The sequence below is a fragment of the Carassius gibelio genome, chromosome A23 (genome assembly GCF_023724105.1).
Source record: "Carassius gibelio isolate Cgi1373 ecotype wild population from Czech Republic chromosome A23, carGib1.2-hapl.c, whole genome shotgun sequence".
In the NCBI taxonomy this organism is placed as follows: Eukaryota; Metazoa; Chordata; class Actinopteri; order Cypriniformes; family Cyprinidae; genus Carassius; species Carassius gibelio.
Window position 1 is genome coordinate 11,406,202 of NC_068393.1, and position 22,919 is coordinate 11,429,120.

At 40.0% G+C, this 22,919-nt stretch overlaps 1 protein-coding gene, 1 long non-coding RNA gene and 1 pseudogene across 2 annotated transcripts; all 3 read right to left on the bottom strand.

Annotated features, from left to right (window-relative positions):
* Window positions 1-2,809: 2,809 nt before the first annotated feature.
* LOC127944576 (F-box only protein 44-like) lies at window positions 2,810-4,014 on the bottom strand. Its single transcript, XM_052540615.1, has 3 exons — window positions 3,865-4,014; window positions 3,453-3,588; window positions 2,810-3,356 (listed from the first exon to the last, which is right to left on the bottom strand). The coding sequence occupies exons 1-3, from the start codon at window positions 4,002-4,004 to the stop codon at window positions 3,210-3,212; spliced, it is 423 nt and encodes a 140-aa protein (XP_052396575.1). The 5' UTR covers window positions 4,005-4,014; the 3' UTR covers window positions 2,810-3,209.
* Window positions 4,015-4,459: 445 nt separating this feature from the next.
* On the bottom strand, window positions 4,460-21,613 carry LOC127944575 (F-box only protein 2-like; annotated as a pseudogene).
* Window positions 16,570-18,827, bottom strand: LOC127944577 (uncharacterized). The gene is made up of 4 exons (XR_008150384.1): window positions 18,482-18,827; window positions 18,218-18,315; window positions 17,071-17,198; window positions 16,570-16,904 (listed from the first exon to the last, which is right to left on the bottom strand). It is a non-coding gene; the product is annotated as an uncharacterized LOC127944577 (long non-coding RNA).
* Window positions 21,614-22,919: the final 1,306 nt, after the last annotated feature.

Genomic DNA, 22,919 nt, shown 5'->3' on the forward strand with positions numbered 1-22,919 from the left:
CATGAGGGTGAGATATTAATCTATACATTAGTAACATTGTAAAAAAAATTGTAATGTTATGTTTAAATAAGTTTCATAGGTAAGAAATGTAAGGTAATGTAGGGTCCAAAGATGAAACAGCTAATTTTAAAGTTGAGACACACACAGATAAATAAAGCATATTACGAAAACTTTTTTGTATAAAATGTATTTATTTGCAACAGTTATTTTAACAGCAATAATAAGACATTTATGTCCTAAGTACAGCTATTAAGCTGATACGAGAACATCCCAGGTTAAAATAATGAGGAAATTACGTTGGCTAAATCCGAAATCGCCCCCTTAACACTCATTCACTCATTTCTACATTAGTCCACTAATACGGTTCACTTGAAGCTGTGAATGAAAACGAGTGAGTGAATTCGGACAGCCGTTGATCGCGCATTGGATGTACACAGTCGGGTTCGTCACTTACTGGGGTCCCCTGAAAACATTTCCATTATGTTCTGTGCCATTTGCGGCGCATTTTCGCGAACGAGATTATGTTATTCTCCCGATGCTGATGTACAGAACAAATGTTACATTTGAAGTAGACATATTTTTCTCTTGGTTGTTTAGTTTCCTTAACTTTATGTGTTTAAGGTAACGTTAAATATGAGACTGAGGGGCGGAGAGGCTTTGGAAAGTGTATGGGCATTCAGGAACTGCACACGAAAACCTTAAATTCGCCGTGTTTTTATGCCCTTTGTCATGATTAATAAAGGCGTATAATGTCTCCACAGAGACGCCAGTGTTTGCACACGACACGAACATTGCGGGTTTTACTCTAGCACTACAAGCATGACGTGCATTTATATGGGGTAATCAGTTAACAGCAAGCGATAATAGCGGGAAAAAATCCGACTGACTTTAAGCTAAATCCACGAAAGCTTTGTTGTTCGGCTAACAGTTGACATGAACACTCACCAGCTCCTGGAGTGGTCAAACCCAAGGCAGAGACCCGTTAATGTCCATATTTTGACGGTGAAACGTTCAGAAAAGGGAAAGAAAGGAAAGAAATATGAATGTTTGCACAGTGTCACCACAACTCTCTCTAGCTCTCTTCACAGCATAAATGTGAGGTGACTGCGCGCTGATCAGTGGCAGAGTTTTTTGAATTTATATTTTTGTTTTAGTTAAACCAAAGATATAATATATTTAAAGTAAAAGAAGTAATATTTGTACCCACCTTTGCATCTGACTGGTTCTTTTCGCATCTGTGTGTCTTGTTTTCTTCTTTCTTCTTTCTCCAAGTGGGAAATAAAACTTGATCTGTGATTGGTCAGGTTTCGCGCTCATTTTTTCTTTACTGTATTTAGATTTACAGTAAATTAAAAATACTGTAATTTAGTGTTGCCAAGAGGGTATTCCCCAAAATGTAACTTTAAAATACAGTAATATGCTGTATAACTGTCCTACAGTAAAATACAGTTCATTTTACAGTTAAATACTGTTAAATTTACAGACATTTCTAACAGTGAAGTAATTAATCAGTATTTAAGCTCTTGTTTTAGCTGATTGAATAAAGTTATGATCTACCATATACTGGTAATAGTCACTAAGATTAACCATGTTATTGGAATGTGTTTTTCTTTGTTTGTGAGAAGACTTTCAGTGTAAACTTTGTTTAAAGGGTTAGTTCACCCAGATAGCAAAATTATGTAATTAATAACTTACCCTCATGTTGTTTCAAACCCGTAAGACCTCCATTTATCTTCAGAACACAGTTTAAAATATTTTAGATTTAGTCAGAGAGCTCTCAGTCCCTCCATTGAAGCTGTGTGCACGGTATACTGTCCATGTCCAGAGAGGTAAGAAAAACACCATCAAAGTAGTCCATGTGACATCAGAGGGTCCGTTAGAATTTTTTGAAGCATCGAAAATACATTTTGGTCCAAAAATAGCAAAAACAACAACTTAATTCATCATTGCCTTCTCTTCCGTGTCTTGCTGTGAAGTGGGAGTTCAAAACAAAGCAGTCTGGATATCCGGTTCACAAACGAATCATTCAGTTCACCAAATCGAACTGAATCGTTTTAAACGGTTCGCATCTCTAATACGCATTAATCCACAAACTACTTAAGCTGTTAACTTTTTAAATGTGGCTGACACACTCCCTCGGAGTTAAAAAAACCAATATCCCGGAGTAATTCATGTACTTTTTACATGTAACTTTTAACTTTATGTAAATCTGTTACGATTTCACTGGTTTTTCTAAGATTTGACCAATCACAAACCATTTTACCTAAGTAATGATGTAGCTCATGACCTTTGTATAACTACTGCTGTATTGAGAATATATGCAGAGCACCCTACAAACTCCTCGTGAGTATTGAAGCTGACTTCTGCTGCTGAAACTGAAACTCTTTTCTTTAGTAAATTTGTCTTCAGTTGTCTTTATCTCTGACTCCTGGTCTTCATGTATCATACCTGGTCCTTGGGTTTAATTGTAAATCCCCTATAAGAGTTCCCATTAATTATGCTATATATATATATATATATATATATATATATATATATATAAATACCAATCCCTTATATTGATAGGCACACCTCTCTCTGAAACTGATTTACTGAATTATTGCTCTTCATTTTCTTTATTCTTTTTTCTATTTGAATGGGTTTTTTCTGTACATATATCTTATTTCTATGCATCTCAATAAAACCAATTAATAAAATTAATTTTTTGGACTAAAGTCTGCAAAGGTGAGCTCTTATTTAAAAAAATCTTCATGGAGACACCACATTATCAGATATTTCTGTCTCCAGAATAAATGAAACACGTGACATGTAAATTCTGACAATATTATATTTTTACTATGGCTTCAGTGATGAAAACATTTGCAAAAAAGGTCACAAAATTCCTTACAGATTCAATCACATCATCTATACATTTCTTACATTTTTTTCAACTGTTACAAATTCAAAATTAATACATAGAGATGAAAAAAATATATAATATCTCATCAACTGCTTTCAACATTAAGTAAACTGATTACTTCATAAGTAGTGCATGTCTATGTATGTACTTACAGTTGCAGACTAAGTTCCCTCATATTTACAGCGTTTATTAGAACTAAGTACATACACAAAAGTGCTTTGTAATGTTATATGTCTCCTTTATGGTATATTGCATCATTAGAATTCCTTTGTGCAACTTTGTGCCTATTGCACAAAAATGCAGTAAGAAACTATCTCTCTTCAGCTGGACACATCTCCACACTACTGTTAGTGACCCGTATCCCATACCAGCCTTCCCAAGACTGTGTATCCACCCCTCCATGAGTAAAGCGGATAAACTGAACCCCAGGTCCATAATCCTTAAAGACATGTGTCATCTGAAATAAAGCAGAACAAAATACAGAGGCAATGACACCTAGACTGTTAGTTTGATAATAGGGGAATAACTGAACTGTTAGCATTATTCTACTCACTTGACACCATGGCTCATCATTCCACTGTTGGAAAAAAACTTTCTCAGGCTGAAAAGTACAGATGGGTTTTTTCCTCCTATCAAGCAACTCCACGAAGAACTCATACTGACACCCACAATCAAAGCGTGAGGCATACCTGCAGATCACAAATCACGTTGATCTGCTTTCACTATAGAACCTGATTTGTAAGTAACACTGGAACTGCATTTAAAGGGACAGTTCACCAAAAAATGAACATTATGTCATCTTTATTGTGTGGAACACAGTTCAGTGGTGTCCTAACAACATTGGAGCACAATGACTTTTAAAACAACACAGACAGTTTTAAGAAATGTCCTTTATATTCCAAAGAAGATCTTGTTTTTTTTTTTTCAGATAGAGGAGCATAAGAAGAGTTTGAGCAAACACTCACCAGTCTGATATTTTGATAGGAGGTTGTAGTTGATCCATGAAAGCAGCGTTGTAGCCTTCCTTCTTCAAATCTATCAGCTGTTGCTTCAAACATAACCTGAGGACAAAGGTGGATTGGCTTGATGATTGAATGATAATCATTGACAAATAAATAAGCTAAAATCTTTGTTATAAGATCTAAATTGTCAAATGTACCGCTAAGAAGTTACAAAACATTTTGTGACCGTCTCATCCACAAATGGATTCCTATTTTCCTCTACCACCCAGCGGTCACATCCATTCTGTACAATCTTCCATCCTTCAAGTTGATCTGATAAGAACATCAGAGAAGTACAAATTCACACAATGACACGTATCTATGTGAATCAGGGTTATTATAAACGGAAAAAAAAATTAAACCATAAAAAAACATCACTTGAAATATAAACGTTATCTGAAATAAACAAATATATGTAAACTTGCCAAGCTACTTATCATTGTCCTTTAGTACTAAAATAAACTTAAACTCCAATAACAGTTTTAATAAAATAATAATTATTAAAGTAAAAATAAAAACTAAATTCAACATATTTATAGAAACTGCAATAACAGTGATACTAATGTAGCTCAACTTCTGCTCTGGGATTCTTGAGCAAGTTATGTCATTTCTTAGTTATGAAGTAAAACTGGCTCCAGCCGTCTAGGGCTCTGGAAGGATCTCTCTCCGACAGCGCTCTCTCCAGTGTGCAGTGCTGTCCACCAGCTCCTTCCACTCATGACACACCAGACGACAGACTCGCACCACCTGATGAGCAGGAAGATTCAGGAGGATCTCCTCAACCACAGCTAGAGGAACAGCTGAACGCAGACCTGAGCACTGACAGAGGAAGGAAGATTCAGTTCTAATCCTGCTGTAAAATACAGATGTGGAACATAGGTGCTGGTTTTTAGCTGGTTATCAACTTTAATCTAACAAAACCCAGTTGACCACTTTAAACTGGCAATCGTTTTTTTTTTGTTTTTTTTTGTCAGTCTTTCAGTTCGAACCACCCAGAAACCAGCTACCACGTTCTGCTGGGGTAGTAAGCAAACAATAACAGCTGGTCTTAGCTGGTTTAAGGTGGACTCCCAGCCTGACCAGCTAAAGAAGTGGTCAAAACCGCTCTAAAAACAACCTGCAAACCAGCTACAACCAGGCTAGAGGAACAGCTAGAGCTAACCACATAGCAACAATTTAGGCCGGTTTGAGCGTTTTTTTTTTGTGTTTTTTTTTCGTTAATCTATCGTCTTAAGAAAGGTTTTTCCATTAGAAAAGGAATGTAATAAAGTTTGCCACCGCTAGGGGCCACTGGTAATGAAGACTAACACCTATTCTGCCACCACCTTTAATTTCACCCCGGTCTAGTCCAGGAGGAGCACTCAAAACACTCAAGACCAAGAATTATCAAAGAATACACTTTATTAACAATAGCAGCCATTTTGCATTGTCTCACTTAAATATCCTGATTACACACACTGGTCATATTTCATTAAACCGTGACACACATTTAAAAGAGAACCCAAGTACTCACTCCAAATTCACAGCACACAATAAATTAGGTGAAATCTCATACACAGCACACTTAATTAGGAACTCCAAACCTAAATCACATGCTCTATGTGAAATAACCAGCACAGGCAATCAACATAATTCAGGAGGACAGTAATCACAAATGACTGAGTACAACCACAACCCACACAACTCTGTAATAATAAAATAACTTCGGACTTCCCTGTCCACGTCCAACGACACCCTGCCGTCACTGTGAGGACTCAACCTTCCCCTCCGCGGAAATACTGAGAAGGTTTCTTTCAAACAGCCTGCCAAGTCCACCTACACTCGCTTCCCTGTCTATCTAAGTTTACCCCCCACTGTCTACCTCCGGGCCAATAAGTGGGACCCCGCTTTTCTTCACGCCGGTGGTGCTAGCCAACCACGAACGCAACGGATCCCTTGCTTTTGTGAACCTGGCAGGCTTTACAAACACAGCGTCTCAATCTCTTTCACAGTTCATTATTAGGCATCAGCGCGTCCTCACCTTTCCCCGCCCCCGTATTTAAAAGCCTCCCATAATTGTTCATTGTCCACAGGTGTACTCACAAACATCGTTCCTTCCATAGCAAGGACGTCACACCATCAATAGAATCATAATCATTACAGGAAGTTTATTTCTGTATTTGGGCCTATATGACTAGGCCAGTTTGATGTGTTAATTCTCTCAAACCATCACTAAGCAATTTACTGAGTCTAATCTGGGTTTCATTGAGGCAACATGTGCCCGCTCACTCCGCTGTTTTGTTTTTGTGTTTTTTATAAGACACTTGGTCCTACGGGTGTCCAAACCCGGAAGTTACGTCCATCCGTCTGGCGAAACTACACTAACTGAAACCCAGACAGTCACAGATAGCTATTTTGCAATAGTTACAGTCTCAGTCAGACTGAGTTCTTTTAAACCGCAATAACGACACTTATTGCGCAAGCACACTAATCTGCTTTTGGCAGTGGAGTATAGAGCCAAAAGAGTCTCAATAAAGAAATGCACACACTTCATTCACATATGCACACATAGGATTCATAAATACACACACAGGATACACAAATGCGCACAAAATTTACAAATGCACACACAAAATTTAAAAAGCACAGAAGATTCACAAATGCACACAAAATTCAGAAATGCACACAAAATTCAGAAATACACACACAATTCAGAAATGCAAACAACATTTACAAATACACTCAAGATTCACAAATGCACAGGACAAGATTCAGAAATGTATTTCTGATGCACACACACATATATCTTGATTTACAAACTGCTTGCGGTCTGTGAACTTCACTGCATTTGTGTGTGAATTTTGAGACTCCCCTGACTTGACACACAAATGCTTTTTTTTAAACAGGGAATTGTCAGCAACCAATCAGATATCTCCCTTCTTTTAGCCAATCACAAGAACGCACTCCACGTGGGGGATTGTTTACTTATAAGCCAATCACATGAACTCTTTCACACAGCGTGATATGCCTGTGGTGCTGCATATTAAAGCCTACATGAAATTGTATGAAAATACAGATGTTTAGATTACAATTCAGGTTTACTTTTTTATAATTTTTATATAAATTTATAAATGTCTCAATACATATAGCCCAGTGACTGCAGAAAAAAAGTTAACCATGGATTCATAAATTTGCAATAGGCAATTATTTAATTTTATTGAAATATTTTAATGAAAGAAAAAAAAAATTACACCTTTTTGAATATTTAAATATATCTAAATATTCTTTTGGATGCAATATAGAAGTCACTTTAATTATAATAATTCGGTCCCTACATGAAGAGAGAGTCAGTGGTCCACTGCAAGAGGAAAGTGACTCTACAGCTGCGCAAAGTGAGTCGCTGGCTGCATGAGGAAAGTGAATCGTTCGCTTAGGAAAGTGAGTCGTTCGCTGCGTGACTCGTGAGGAAAGTGAGTCGTTCGCATTAGGAAAGTGAGTCGTTCGCTGCGTGACTCGTGAGGAAAGTGAATCGTTCGATGAGGAAAGTGAGTCGTTCGCTGCGTGACTCGTGAGAAAAGTGAATCGTTCGATGAGGAAAGTGAGTCGTTCACTGCGAGAGGAAAGTGACTCTCGGAAAGTGAGTCTCCTGCTGCGCAAAGTGAGTCGCCGGCTACGTGAGGAAAGTGAGTCGTTCGCTGCGCGAGGAAAGTGAATCGTTCGCTGAGGAAAGTGAGTTGTTCGCTGATTGGCTCATAAGTAAACAATCCCCCACGTGGGGTGCATTCTTGTGATTGGCTTAAACAAGGGAGATATCTGATTGGTTGCAGATCATTCCCTGTTTTAAAAAAAAGGCATTTGTGTGTTGAGCCAAGTCAGGGGAGTCTCAAAATTCACACACAAATGCAGTGAAGTCCACAGACCGCAAGCAGTTTGTAAATCAAGATATATGTGTGTGTGCATCAGAAAAACATTTCTGAATCTTGTCCTGTGCATTTGTGAATCTTGAGTGCATTTGTAAATGTTGTTTGCATTTCTGAATTGTGTATGTATTTCTGAATTTTGTATGCATTTGTGAATCTTCTGTGCTTTAAAAATGTTGTGTGTGCATTTGTAAATTTTGTGCGCATTTGTGTATCCTGTGTGTGCATATGTGAATGAAGTGTGTGCATTTATCTTTATTGAGACTCTTTTGGCTCCATAGTGGAGCGTCTTGATGGCTCACTTCAGCAGAGCTGTTATGTTCTTCTTTCCGATTCGATATCGTAAAAAGTCACACATACCATGATTCTGGTCAGAATTCAAATATATTCCTTAGGATCTAAATGTTTACAGAGAACCAAATCCAAAAGTACTGATATGGGAAGCTTGCGTTCACATCATTGTGGTTGCCAGGTATTCGCAACAAACTCCCCCCAATTGCTACTCAAAACTGTGGATCCGCGGACTTGGCAACTGCCTCCTACAACAGTGGCGTATGCATTATATAAGACATGTTTGAAAAGTTGTTTTGTGTACGTATACTGTATTTAAACCAGCTAACAAAAATATTCTAAGAATTATCTGGGAATGTTTCATATGAAGAATATGAACAATATATATATATATATATTAAGCTTGACTGTGAAATAACTGTTGAAGGTTAAAAGAGACAAATATTAAAAATATTATTGTACACTTGATGTCTTTGTTTAAGATGCACCAGATAACATTACCTACAGCAAATAATCCAGAGGTTTAAAGTTCCCTACTGATTACAAATTATAGATGAAAATGCAATGACCACAAGGTGCAGTTCATTTTGTGGGAAGTCATGGCTTAGTGGTTAGAGAGATTGACTCCTAACCCTAAGGTTTTGGGTTAAATGCAGAGCATGAATTCTGAGTATAGGTCACCATACTTGGCTCTATGTCACTTTATTTATTTTTTTCCACTTTCATTTTAAAGTGTTGCAGTTAGATTGCAAGTTGAAAGCAGTTGATTTTTTCATGTACTCTGCTCTATATATTCATTTTGCATTTGTAACGGTTGTAAAGGAATGTGAGAAATTTCTAGGGGAAAGGAAGTGATTGAAGTTGTAAGGACTTTGCAAACATTTCCAATCATTGAAGCCATAGTAAAAATTTACAGAAGTACATGTCATATGTTTCATTTATTCTGCAGCTAGAAATATCTGATAACTGGTGTCTATTTTTATATAAGAGCTCACTTCTGCAGACTTTCCTCAAAAAAAAATATAAATAAATAATAATATTTTTTGATTGCTTTTATTGACATGCATAGATATAAGACGTGTACAGAAAAAGAAAAAATAAAGAAAACCAAGAGCAATAATTCTTCAGCAAATTATACTTTACAAACAAATCAAACAGCTCTTACCAGTGCTTATTAAAATGATTTTTATTAATTTCTAAACAATACAAAAATGTGAAATGAGAATCCTACATTTTCTAATAAAATGTTTTGTTCAAATAATATTTTTTGGAAAGCATATAGTCATATTATATTTTATATCTTAAAACGAGAGTGAGAAAGATCATTCACTTTATCAAATATATCTTCTCAAAATAGGTAATGATTAATAGTTTCTTCAAACTGAGGACAAAAGGACTTTTCATACTTTTGCTGCGCTCATATAGAGCATCACGAGCATCACAGTCCCGCCCACAGCCGGTGCCGGAAGTAAAAATTCAATACAATTTCTGCATTGACAGTTGGGGTATAAGCCATAAAAACGTAACCATACATGGTAGACTTAAAACCAGCTACGGCTGTATTAAGCAATAGTGTATGCTCATATAAACGCCAAAGGTTCATGGGGCACTAACCTTGTTTTGAGATAAATGCCTTTTATTCGCGATGTGTTGGCTAAATACTTCATTACCCACAATCCTAAACAATCCCACAATCCCACAGTGATGCATCTGATTGGTGGAGCTCGTGTAACCATCTGGTTAAACCCATAGACAGTAAAAGAAAAAAAAGTAAAAGAAAACAAAAACATGTGTTGCGTTTTTTTCATGGTAGATTTATCAGTGCAATCATGATCTCCTTGGCTGCCATGAGAGTTTTGCAGGGAGGTTGGTAACTTTAGTTAGCAGTATCGTCCACTTTAGCTAGGCTACTGTAGCCTTCATATGGTATTAGTCATATCAAGCATTTTATAATGCCACTGTCAAAACAATATTTAGCTTAAGCATACCTTTTTGTGCATTTACTGAACATTTGTGTAATGTCAACGACATGTTTTGACGACTGAGCGGTGATTGCACTCAGGTACAAAGCACTGCACCATGTTGCTGACGTTATCGTTAACCACTTTCACAGACGCACACAATATAAAATACACGATGATAAATATAAGAAATCAATACACAATACCTATAATAAAACACTATTTACATGATTAATACTGAAAGAACTGCTATTACTGCACATTCACCATATAAAATAAAATTCACTGGAGGAAAAAGTTAGCGCGATCAGATTTGGAAGTCGATCAAAACTCGTTTGCGGTTGTGGCTTCAGTCGAATTCGGTGAAGCGCAGTGGTTTATGGGATGCGTAGTTCCTGTGCTCGAAATGAAAATATGTACACAGTAGGTGTTTCTCAATGTCAAGGAAGGATCCTCGGGAGCCAGTATTTCGAGGATGCTACGTCATCGACATCCGTCGAAGGACTGTTCCAATGTCGAAGATCCTCGGAATTTCAACCAAGGACAGAGTCCTTCATTCGAAAAATATGCCATACACCGGAAAGGATGCATATGTGTATCCTTCGTGCTCTCAAATCACCCACAATCCTATGCGCACAGCTTTGCTACAGTATCTTGTTCAAAAATTCTAAAATGTCTAACGTTAGCAGAGTCGGAACATTAACGGTTTTTATTTACGTTACCAAAAAAAATTTTGGCTCCCTGCAGCAGCACAGAGACCTGGACCATTTACCTCCATGCACACATATGGACATTGGGAATTATATCGCTTTTGGTTTAAGTTACTACACAATGCAGGAGTTTAAAAGCCACAAGTCTTTGGAAAGTTAAGAGGCTTTCTGCTGTGGCTGGGTCCATCTACAGCAGGTGATGAAAACAGTGTTGTACTGACCAAAGTAAGTTTATTCACATGCGTTTTAGTGTATTTTAATTACATTGCATTAAGAATGCACTTCTTGACCAAAATTACAAAGTAATTAACTGCAGCTGTTTCGTAAACACTAGATTGTAATGAGATGTTACGAGCTTCCTGTAAGGTCCCCTTTCTTTCGCCTTATGTTTTTGCATTGCTTTACTTTCTTCCTTTTCTTTCGCGTATTCGTAGATCCGTCTCAATCTGTTCCGCCGACAAAATAAAGGCGCAAAAATGTTTAGTCGCGCCTCTGAGAAGTTCTTAAGGCATTGCCCCTGGCAACCGATATCGTATCCTGCCATCAGGATCGACCGCCTCAGACCCCTCCCAAATCAACCCAAATCGGCACGTGACTCCTCACTCTCAATAGCTCTTGAGCGTACCGCCACCTCTCCGTGCGCCCAGAACGTGCTTTTAGCGTACCGTACGCTCATTTGGACATCTGTTTTAATAGAGGTTTTAATTGTTTGCCTACGCTGCCGCTTTTCAGTGCGCCCTTCACAATGTAAGCTTCCCATTTCGTCCCACCGAAAGCAGAGACTATATTTACCCATACACCTTTGAATTTTACAAGTGAAAAGCGCATGCGTCGCATTTGCCGCCGTTTGCAATCGGCTCGGTATTACATTCAAGAACAGTGGACAACATTTAATTTTAGACTTTGAGTACTAAAACATCACGGTCAGACTCAGTAGACTCGCTGGCTGACACTTCACCAAGTCTGAATGATATCGCTGCAGGTCAGACGCAAGCTAATGAAGTAATGCGGTAACTCTTTCAGGTAGGGTGACCAGGGCTGCGTTCAGCCCCGACAAAACGTTGCACAACGTTTTTTAAACCGAAACGGTGATGCATTGAACACACTGTTCTGAAGACGCAAGAGTTGCAACTATGGCAGCTGAGAAGGCCATTATTTGTGAAGAATTTTCGGAGCCATCTATTTAGCCTCACATACTGACTTTATTTGTAGTTCATACGGTTTTAATATCCTGTATTTTCTTTCTCATTTTTAGGAAAAGCACTTAATTACTATTGTTTATTTCTATACCAAATGTCATACACTTGCAATGAAGCTAAAAATATAAACAACTACATCATTATGTTTATATCCTATATTTTTACAATAAAACTTATAATCTCCTCAGTTGTTGCGTATACAGAGCTGCAACGAACACATTTGTACATTATTTTCCTTGAAGCCATTGTGCGAGTTCAATTTAAAGGGGGGTTAAAATGCTATTTCATGCATACTGAGTTTTTTACACTGTTAAAGAGTTGGATTCCCATGCTAAACATGGGACATACTCCTTCCGGTTTGTCACAAGTTTCGGAAAGTTTTTTTCGAGTATGGGTCTGGGTGACGTTAAATGGAGCGGAATTTCCTCATATGGGTCCTAAGGACACTTCTCCCGGAAGAGCGCGCGCCAGCCCGTAGAGCAGAGCAGAGACATTCACTGACCAGAGCAAGAAAGCTAAATGTCACAAAATAAGTGTGTTCTTGGTTGCCAGGGCAAGACTACCCTGCACAGATTACCAAAAAAAAAAAAAAAAAAAAAAAAACCCGAAATCTAAACTGTTTTCCCGAATCTGGCCCTAGTTGTCCCGAAAATTATACTAAAGCAAAACCTCGAGTAGTTATTGTCTGATAAACATTGAAAACATCTCGGTTACGTATGTAACCATGGTTCCCTGAATAGGGAATGAGATGCTGCGGATGACGTTACCACTATGGGAACACCTTCGGTGTGACGAATGTCTGAAGCCCTATACCATCCCGCCATTCCTATTGGCCAAATAGCGCATGGCACCACCTCTACGCATGCGCAAGCATCATATACCTGGGTGCCGCGTGCCATTTCGCTCAGATTTCATGACTGAAGAAGAAGAATGCTATCAAGGTATGGCACGGCCAGGACCCCAGCATCTCGTTCCCTATTCAGGGAACCATGGTTACATACGTAACCGAGATGTTCCCTTTCATAGGTCACTTCGATGCTGCGGTGACGTCACCACTATGGGAATGCTATACCATAACGCCTGACATACCTGATAACTGGGATCAGAGGAAGCATCTGCTCAAGCGGAGAGAACCCGGGAGCCAGGAGCCATCCTCACATCCAGACTGTAAGACTTGATAAAAGTGTTCGGTGAGGACCATCCTGCCGCAGCACAGATATCATCCATAGAAGATCCACTGAGAAAAGCTTGAAAAGAAGCCACAGCTCTCGTGGAATGAGCTTTAACTCCTAAGGGCGAAGCGAGTCTGCGCGCCTCATAGGCTAAAGATATTGCCTCCACCAGCCAATGGGACATGCGCTGTTTTGTAACCGCATGGCCTTTATTCTTATGTCCAAAACAGACAAACAGCTGGTCAGACTCACGCCATGGGGCTGTACGATCCACATAAGCCTTTAAAGCGCTCACAGGGCAAAGACTTAGATCTCCTGACCACGCCTAAGCAGGGGGTAAAGCCTCCAGGACCACTTGCTGAAAGCGAAAGGGATTAGACGCGACCTTAGGAACATAATTAGGCCTCGGTCGCAACAGCACCTTCACAGAGCCCAGTGCAAATTCCATGCACGAGGGTGAGACAGAGAGAGCCTATAAATCCCCAACTCTCTTGAGGGAGGGTAAAGCCATAAGAAGAAGTGTCTTCAGAGTCAGGATTTTATCTGGTACAGTTTCCAAGGGCTCAAACGGATGCCCTGATAAACCCTGCAACACAATGGATAAAACCCACGAAAGGTACTTGCACGGGGCGGAAAGGCCTCCGCCGTCGCGCACCCTGTATGAAACGAGAAACCAGTGGATGACGGCCCACTGAGGCACCGTCAATATATTTGTGGTAAGCTGAAATGGCTGCCACATAAACCTTTAGAGTGGCTGGTGTCACTCCATCAGAAAAACGGTCCTGAAGGAATTCCAGCACTGAAGCCACTGGGCAGTAAACTGGATCGACAATACGATTTTCACACCAGGTTGTAAACAGTCTCCACTTGAAAGCATATAAGCATCTCGTAGAAGCTGCTTTACAATTCAGCATATTCTCAGTGGTTTCAACCAAAAGACCGGGACATACTAACGCACTCCGCTCAGAGGCCACACCCACAGTTTCCATAGATCTGGCCTCGGGTGCCAAATCCGTCCCTGTGCTTGTGATAATAAATCCTGTCTGAGGGTAATCTCCCATGGAGAGCCCGCTAGCAGACTGATCAGATCCGCAAACCACGGCTGCGTGTGCCACCGCGGAGCCACCAGCAGCAGCTGTTCCACTCTGTCCAGCCGTATTCTGGATAATACCGCTGGGATCAAACGAATTGGGAGAAAAGCATAAAAAAAAATCCCTTAGGCCAAAAGATTGAACATCGGGCTCTGCCGCTAACGAAAAAGTGGCGGCTGTGCGAGCAGTCATAAATGGGTCGTCTGTGCAGGACCCTTGAATCGCCCCTCGAATTCTGAAAGCAGGATTGCGCAGAGTGTCTGAGGGAACGTTTGGCATTACAGCTCGATCCAATGCTGCTCAAGGTTCTGTTTGCGGTGAGACAGCCAATGTTTGAGCATGGGGACTGCAATGAGAGTCTCGGATGCGCGAAAGTGGTCCAACAGTGCTCTCTAGTGGAGGGCACAGTCCCTGGCAAGCAGCGAGAACATCAGGAGCTGCTATTCAGAAGCTGCTATACTGCTCGAGCAGTATGTTTGGTAGCACACAGCGCCAAATCCGTTGCTCTTTGCAATTCCTTCACTGCCTCGGGTGTGATACCCTCCCCTTCGTCTAGTTCCTTCAATAGCTCCGCTTGGTAGGCCTGAAGGACTGCCATAGAGTGGAGCAAAGCAGCCGCCTGGTCAGCGGCCATGTAGGATTTCCCCACTAGGCTAGACGTGACTCGACACGCCTTAGAAGGAAGAAGGGGGCGAGACTTCCATGCTGCGGCCGAATTAGGCGCGAGGTGTTCGGCGAGAGTCTCTTCCACCAGAGGCGTCGCTGTATAGCCATGGTTCACCATATTGGAAACGGTGGCGAAATCCGCAGCCGCAGCATTCATAATCCATGCCGAAAATGGCTGTTTCCAGGACCTCGAAACCTCCTGGTGGAGGTCCGGGAAAAAAGGTAAAGGCCTTCAGGGCTGTGCAGGTGTCCGACTGGTTAGAAAACGGTCGTACAGCTTAGAGGAAGGTTGGGCCTCGGCCTTCTCAACCTCCCAGTCCAGCCCCAATTTACCCACCAGGCGAGAAACCACGTCCAACAGCTCACTGTAGGAGGGAGAAACAAGCCTCTCCTGTCCGCTAGGAGGGAGAGGGCTAGTGTCGGCCGCGAAGTCCTCAGACCGCACGTGTCACCCCAAGCTATCGCCTCGTGCGGTGCCTCGGCAGTCGCAGAGGTGACATGGCGGGGGTTAGACACAGGGGTGACATCGGAAAATACTTCACCCTCGAGCGCAGTACTCTGAGCCGCAGGCCATCACAATGGGGACAGAAAGAAAGGCCGCTAAGCGCCGGATATGCGTGATGTAAACCAAGACATACTACGCACCTGTCATGAGTGTCTCCCTTCGTGATGTACCTGGTTACATGGCTCCTTGCACTTCCGAAAACTCATCGCGTCCGCGAAGAGGAGTTAAACACTGCTCGAAGAAAACCTCTGGAGAACGCGAGATGAATCTTAGGGCACAGATGATTAGCTTCCCTGAAGGAATGAAATGTGAGCGATATGATGCGTGCGCATGCGTAGAGGTGGTGCCATGCGCTATTTGGCCAATAGGATTGGCGGGATGGTATAGGGCTTCAAACATTCGTCACACCGAAGGTGTTCCCATAGTGGTGACGTCACCGCAGCATCGAAGTGACCTATGAAAGGGAACTGTCTGCGGAGGTTGAGTCGTCCTGCAACCAGCCCTTGCCTGTTGCTCATTGGCTGCAGCATCTTTTTTTTAAGTTCTGAAAAAATACCGTAGGCGGCTACCCAGATAGCAAATGACATGTGGCCCAGTTCTGGCCCACATCTACCATATTCTTCTGGCCCACATACCGCGTGGAATGACGGCGATGACTCAACCTGAGTCTGGCTGACATATGTCAGCCACAACTGAACCAGATCTGGGCCACATCTCAGAAATGGTGTGGGTGACATCTGGGCCAGATCTGGCCCAGTTTTGTCTGACAGAAGTCAGCCACAACTGTACCAGATCCATGCCCCATCTCACAAATAGCATGGGTGACACCTGGCCCAGATGTCAACCACGCCATTTCTGAGATGTGGCCCAGATCCGTTCCAGTTGTGGCTGACTTCTGGGTTAGATATGGACCAAATTTACCCTTTCTAGACACAAAAGAATATGTAATTCATCCAGAATAAAGAAAACACTCATGTAGCCTAAACTGCTTTATTAAAATATAAAAATTAGACAAATAACTATACATACATGAATACAACTGCATGTATAGATATAAAACAAATACATTTACATTGTTACAAAATAAAAAATACAGATAAATATTTATAAATATAGTTAAATACACATTAACATTACATTTACATTTAGCAGACACTTTTATCCAAAGCAACTTATAAATGAGGACAATGGAAGCAATCGAAATTAACAAAAGAGCAATGATATACAGGTGCTGGTCATATAATTAGAATATCATCAAAAAGTTGATTTATTTCACTAATTCCATTCAAAAAGTGAAACTTGTATATTATATTTATTCATTACACACAGACTGATATATTTCAAATGTTGATTTCTTTTAATTTTTACGTTTTTAACTGACAGCTAAGGAAAATCCCAAATTCAGACGCAGCAGAGAGGAGTGAGTATGAGAAACATTCAGATACACAGGCTGATTCAGTCTTCTGAATTGGGAGTAGCGAACATGCATTATAAACTTTCAAATTAGAATCTGTTGGGGAGATAAAATGTGCAAGATAACGTATATGTACTAATAAAAACATCAAACAAAAAGCATCAAACAAAAAATAAATGTATCTTTTACTCTCCAGTACTGAAAGCAGAACTGATAAGGGAGCCCTTGATACTGTGACACAGCTCTTTCAAATTAACATTACCTTTTTTGCAGTGGCGGTAGTTTGTATGTCCATCTATAGTTGCCATCATCTAAGGTCTTTTGAGTACTGGTATCATCTGAAGTCCTCACAAGTCCTGCAAGTCCTGTGCTGTGCAGTTTCTAATAACCCTGGGATGGACATTTGCAGAAACAGGAAGGCAAAGGGAGAAAGATTAGCATAGCTGCTGTTCATATCATTTCAGGCAATGTGCACTTTTTACTATTTCATCAATGGAGTACATTGAGTACTATTTTTAATCTAGCAGGTTTAATCTGAAATAATTTTTCTAGATCCCTTAATAAACATTATTTGTAGTAACATTTAATACTTTTTAATAAAATTTAACTGGGAGGAACATCATAACAGTAATTTACACAACCATTCAAGAGTTTGAGGTCTGTAAGATATCTTATGCCTTTATAAAAAATCTCTTATGCTCACCACGGCTCCATTTATTGAATCAAATTACTGTAAAATAGTAACACTGTGACAATTACAATTCAAAACAACTCTTTTCTATGTGAATATTATGTTAAAATGTCATTTATTCCTTTGATCAAAGCTGAATTTTCAGCATCATTACTCCAGTCTTCAGGGTCACATCTTCAGAAATCATTCTAATATGATGATTTACTGCTCAAGAAACATTTCTGATTATGATCAATGTTAAAATACAGACGTGCTGAAATTCGTTGTTACATAGACTCCAAACATTTGAATGTTAGTGTTACATGCATCAAATTGTTCAAAATCATCTGTTTCAAATAAATGCAGGTCTTTTGAACTTTGTATTCATCTGTGAATCCTGAAAATTAACGGTTTCCACAAAAAAATTGAAGCAGCACAACTGTTTCAACGCTGATAATAAGTTTCTTGAGCAGCAAATCAGCATTTCTGAGGGATCCACGTGACACTGAAGACTGTAGGAATGATGCTGAAAATACAGCTGCACATCATAGGAATAAATTAGTTTATAATGTATTCACATAGAAAACAGCTATTTTAAATTATAATAAGATTTCACAATATTACTCTTTTTACATATTTTAATCAAATAATTACTACAGAGGTGAGCAGAAGATAATTATTACAAATTGTTAGCTAGCTTTTGAATACTAGTGTACAGTATATTTGAGGTTTGACTTACTGTACTAGTCTTGTGGTCAATAGCATCTTGGAGATGTTGTCTTACAGTAGGTTCACTCCGACTCTGCTGGATGCAGCAGGCCATCAGCACTGAAGAATCTAGGAACAAACAAGCAATTTGACACAGAGCCAACGATATTTAGTCTGCAGTTCCAGGTTTATTAGATGGAAACAAGCTGGAGCAGTTGAAATGCAAAAAATAAATAAATAAAATAACAGATTCATTGCAATATATGTTGTGAAAAAAATGTATAGGTTACTTAACCTTTTCAGCGCTTCCTAGATCTCTGTCAGCAGCTCCCTTCAGAAATATTGAAATCTTGGACACTCCCTTCTGTTGTAGAAGGATTATTTTGTCACTCTTGAAATCGCAGAACAGTTTTATGTTTACCATAAAAGATCAAAACAACTTTAGTTTTCTGCCAATTTTCGCGCTCCTTGATAACGTGACGTCATCGATAAACAGTAAAGTGTAAAAGTTAAGGTTAAATAAATTAAGCAATTTCCAATCATCCATTGAAAGATTACCAACAAAACAGTCAAAAGCTATCATCTACAGATGAAGATTTGATTTAAAGCCCAAACTTTCATAATATTTGTGTGATTTTATGGACTTAACTCACCTGAAAACAGTGTAATCAGCGAGAAACGGGGTGTTTCCTCGTGATATTTACAGTGTTGCGCTCCGTTTCCATGGCATCTCCATCCGGTCCGTGCGCACGCCCATGAAAGCACGTCACGAATTAAAAGTCACACGCTTACGTCACATAAATAAACATATGAATAAACATATGCCCCTTCATTTTTTTCTGTAAGAGGGGGCGCGGCCATTTGTAGATTTAATGTGTCTGGCTTTCGTTGTCATTCCAGCTATATTTGCTGTACAAACAGCAAATATACAGGTTTGCGGTTTACTGTTGCAAACTGCTGTGTCTTACCATGTTATTTTTAATGTATTGCCTTAATTATGAACGTACTGGTTTGTAGTGCAAACAGTTTTACCGTTTACTGCACTTTGTTCTTCTTGTTATTTCCCTATAACCATGACCATAAGTCTCACACATTCACATACAATTGCATGGTGGATAAAATTAGATCACTACATAATTCAAAATGTCATTCAATTATGATATTGCTAATTTAAAATTCATTTTGTAGTTCTATAGCCCAGTGCAAAATGCCAGGCCTGCACATAATAGTGGGACAAAGTGGCACTTTTATAGTTGAAGATTTTGTATTGTTGCTTTTACGACCACTCATATATGCATGTAAGTGTGTGAGTATATATATATATATATATGTATATATGTGTGTGTGTATAAGGTGCATCTTGAAGAAATGTGAATATCATGAAAAAAGTTCATTTTTTGTAACTTTTTTATTAAAAATTAAAAATGTTATATATTCTAAAGATTCATTTTTTTTTTGATGATGATGATGATTAGAGCTTAATTTAATGAATGTAATTATTGCATTTAAAAGTATAAAAAAGGATCAATCTTTTTATATGTCTTATGCCGCACAGCAACATTACCTGAAAACAAAGCTTCCCCTCCAGCCTCTGCAGCCGATGGTTGAGTGTTGGACTTAGGCACAAATGTTGCAGCGTCGTAGCTTAACTGTGTTCTTTTCATATAGGAGTTCATCCCGTCTGATTTCACAGAAATGTTAGACGCACAAGATCCTTCTGAAGCCTTGAACACACTTACTTTAGCCATAGATGCTGCCAGCTCCATGTCCAGGTCCAGCTCCTCCTCCTTTCTCCTCAACAGTTCCTGCTGCTCCTCCAGGGCATGCTTCTGACGTAGCAGCCTTTGACGAGCCATAAGAGCTGCAGTCTCCGCCTCTGCCCTTAATCTAGCTGATGAAGTAATGGACATAAATTTACTCGCCACTGAACTGCATTTCTTTGACCTCACTGACACATTAGAAACAATATCCCTTGGTCTAATATCATCTTCTACTGCCTTTTCCACTATTTTAGATATATGTGGCTCATCATTGGAAACAGATCCTAAACATGGTGAGACCACGCGTTCCTCTAATATGTCTGGTGCCTCCAGCAACCATTCATTTGTCTCCTCTACAAAGGCAATTTTATGTTCTTCCACACTGCCAAACCAAGCATTTTGTTTTTCTTGTTCTTCAGGTGGGAGCATAGGGACCACAACACCATGAAGATGACTTGCTTCTTTAAACAAGCTCGATATATTTTCAAGACATAACCGTATTTTCTCAGCATTATCAGCACTTTGCTTTAGGTCTTTAATTTCTCTTATTGCACCTTTAATCTTTCTTATTTTTACTTGGCGTTCTTCTTGGAGCTTTTCCAATTTATATTCAAAGGCCCTAGGTGTAAGTGTTATTTGTCTTTTATCAATTGACCTGGTATCATTCAACTCCATTTTTCATTTACAAACAATCCAATAATCACAAATATATCCGCTAGTGACACTAAACACAGCGCCCCTTTTATAACTTGTGTTTCCACGTGAACAAGGTACAATGCGTTGTCTTTGATTCCCCCTAACTTCCACTGAGGCTAAGCTAAACTCAACCCTAGTCTTCTGTGCATACTAGCGGTGGGTATTTATGAACCTCAATACCAATAGTCTAGAACCAGACAAACCGTCTTAGAACCAGAACTACGGCGGCACTCCCAAGCACAATGCTTCACCCGCTTGACGCACGAACCAAAACACTGCCAAAAGCCCCAAAACAAACAAACCAGTACAATCACCTTATGCGAAAGTACCGCTGAGCCTAGCAGGGAATACAATCCGTCATTGACAAACAATGCGCCACGTTTATAAACGTGTACTTTTTAATAAAAGCGACTGTGATGACCAAATAAGCATCGTAACAGCAGATTTGTGAATGAATGGGCTTTACGCGAGTACAATGTGAATTCACGTCTATCGTTTACCAGCTACAACTTTGAAAGCGATCTCAAACATCCAATGTTATCCCAACAAAACGTTTCCGCGCTTCAACAGCCATTTCTGTCGACAAATAATGCGGCATATACAATTTAAAACTAATCCAAAGCCGCAGCAGGCTAAGACATGTGGCTTTACACTGAAGACGCGTCACGCGAACCATTGCACATGATGGGACGTCTTTATTGTTCCATGTCTTAGCAAGAACCAACACTTACTTGAATTGATGCATTTCATAAGCCGTGCAAAGATACCTCAGACAGTGCAGAAACAGAAGATGATAACGGCGACGGTCGACAGAAAGTTTCTCCACACGCTCACCCTGCAGCCATCATCCAAACACCAGCCCCACACAGGTGAGCACACATGCATTAATACAGACACCACACCCCCGGTGACACCCACGGTTACCAATGACGTCACTATGCACGTGCACATACACAACAGTATAGAAAGAAAAGGAGGAAATATCATGAAAGACTAATCAAACTCAGATGTATGGCTCCCACACCCCCCTTTAAAGCACTAAATAAATAAAGACTTGACTTGACTTCTGGTCAGGCGGCTGCCACGCTCCATGGTGACAGTTTAGCGCCAGCTTTGGCTCAACCTCACCAGTATTAAAGAAAAAGAATATATATTTTCTTATAGATGCAGCCCGATCTCTTAAAAAAAAACTTGTTCTACAGGCTCCTAACAGAAGTTCCTGATATTTCTGCTGTTGGTCAGGGACTGTGCCCTCCAATAGAGAGCGCTGTTGGACTGCTAATGTGCATCCAACCCTCTCACTGCAGACCCCAGGCTCTAACATTGACTGTCTCACCACAAATGTGCTTCAAACAGCATTGGACCGAGCTACACTTCAGCCTTCAATGTTCGAGGGAAAGCACAAGGGTCTGAAAAAAATGGCCCATTTGATGACAGCCCACTTAGCTGCCACTTTCTCGCTAGCATCGGGGCTCGATGTGCATCCTGTTTGAATAAATCCTGCTGTAAACAGAATTATATACAACGAAACACGGCGACCTTAACACATGCATGTCATGTGCTTATGGATGACGCATACTTTCTGTTCTCTGAAATTCTAACGCATGTGGAGACAACACAGTTGCAGGCGAAGGTCTTGAGACCATTAAAGCTTTTTCGGGCCGTGTGGAAAAGCTTACCCTACATTCTGCAATGGTTGTTACACACAATTCATTATGCGTACACTATTCAGTTTCGAAAAGTGACTTGACATGAAAAGGCCTGCCTCAAGTCAAATGCATGGACACAGTTCTGGCACCATTGGGGCTCCAGGGCATTCGTGTGCTAAATTAATTAGACGATTGGCTGTTATTAGCACAATCACTCAAGCACACTCTCATCGAGATCTCGTGCTGAATCAGCCTGGGCTTACACATTAAGTACACAAGCTAAGCTCTGTGTACTTTTTAAAATCCAAGTGTTAAGTGTGCATGCCAGCACTTTGTGCACTTTACTTCCGCGTTGAGGAAAAAGGTGGATTGGCTCAAGGTTGGCCTGTCCCAATTGCACACTCCAGACTTGTGGACTTCCTCAGAGTCCACACTTTGGTCACGTCATGTAGTGCAGACCTATAGGGCCCTTGGCATGTCTGGTTGTTTTTTGACAGAAGCTGCAGGTTTGGGGAATATGCTGCCTATTGTTGTTGTTGTTTTTGCCATTGTGTTTGCGAGATGGCTTGTTTACAAATGACTCAGTAAAGCCCTAACAGTCGGTTCTATTTATTTAATGAATCATAAT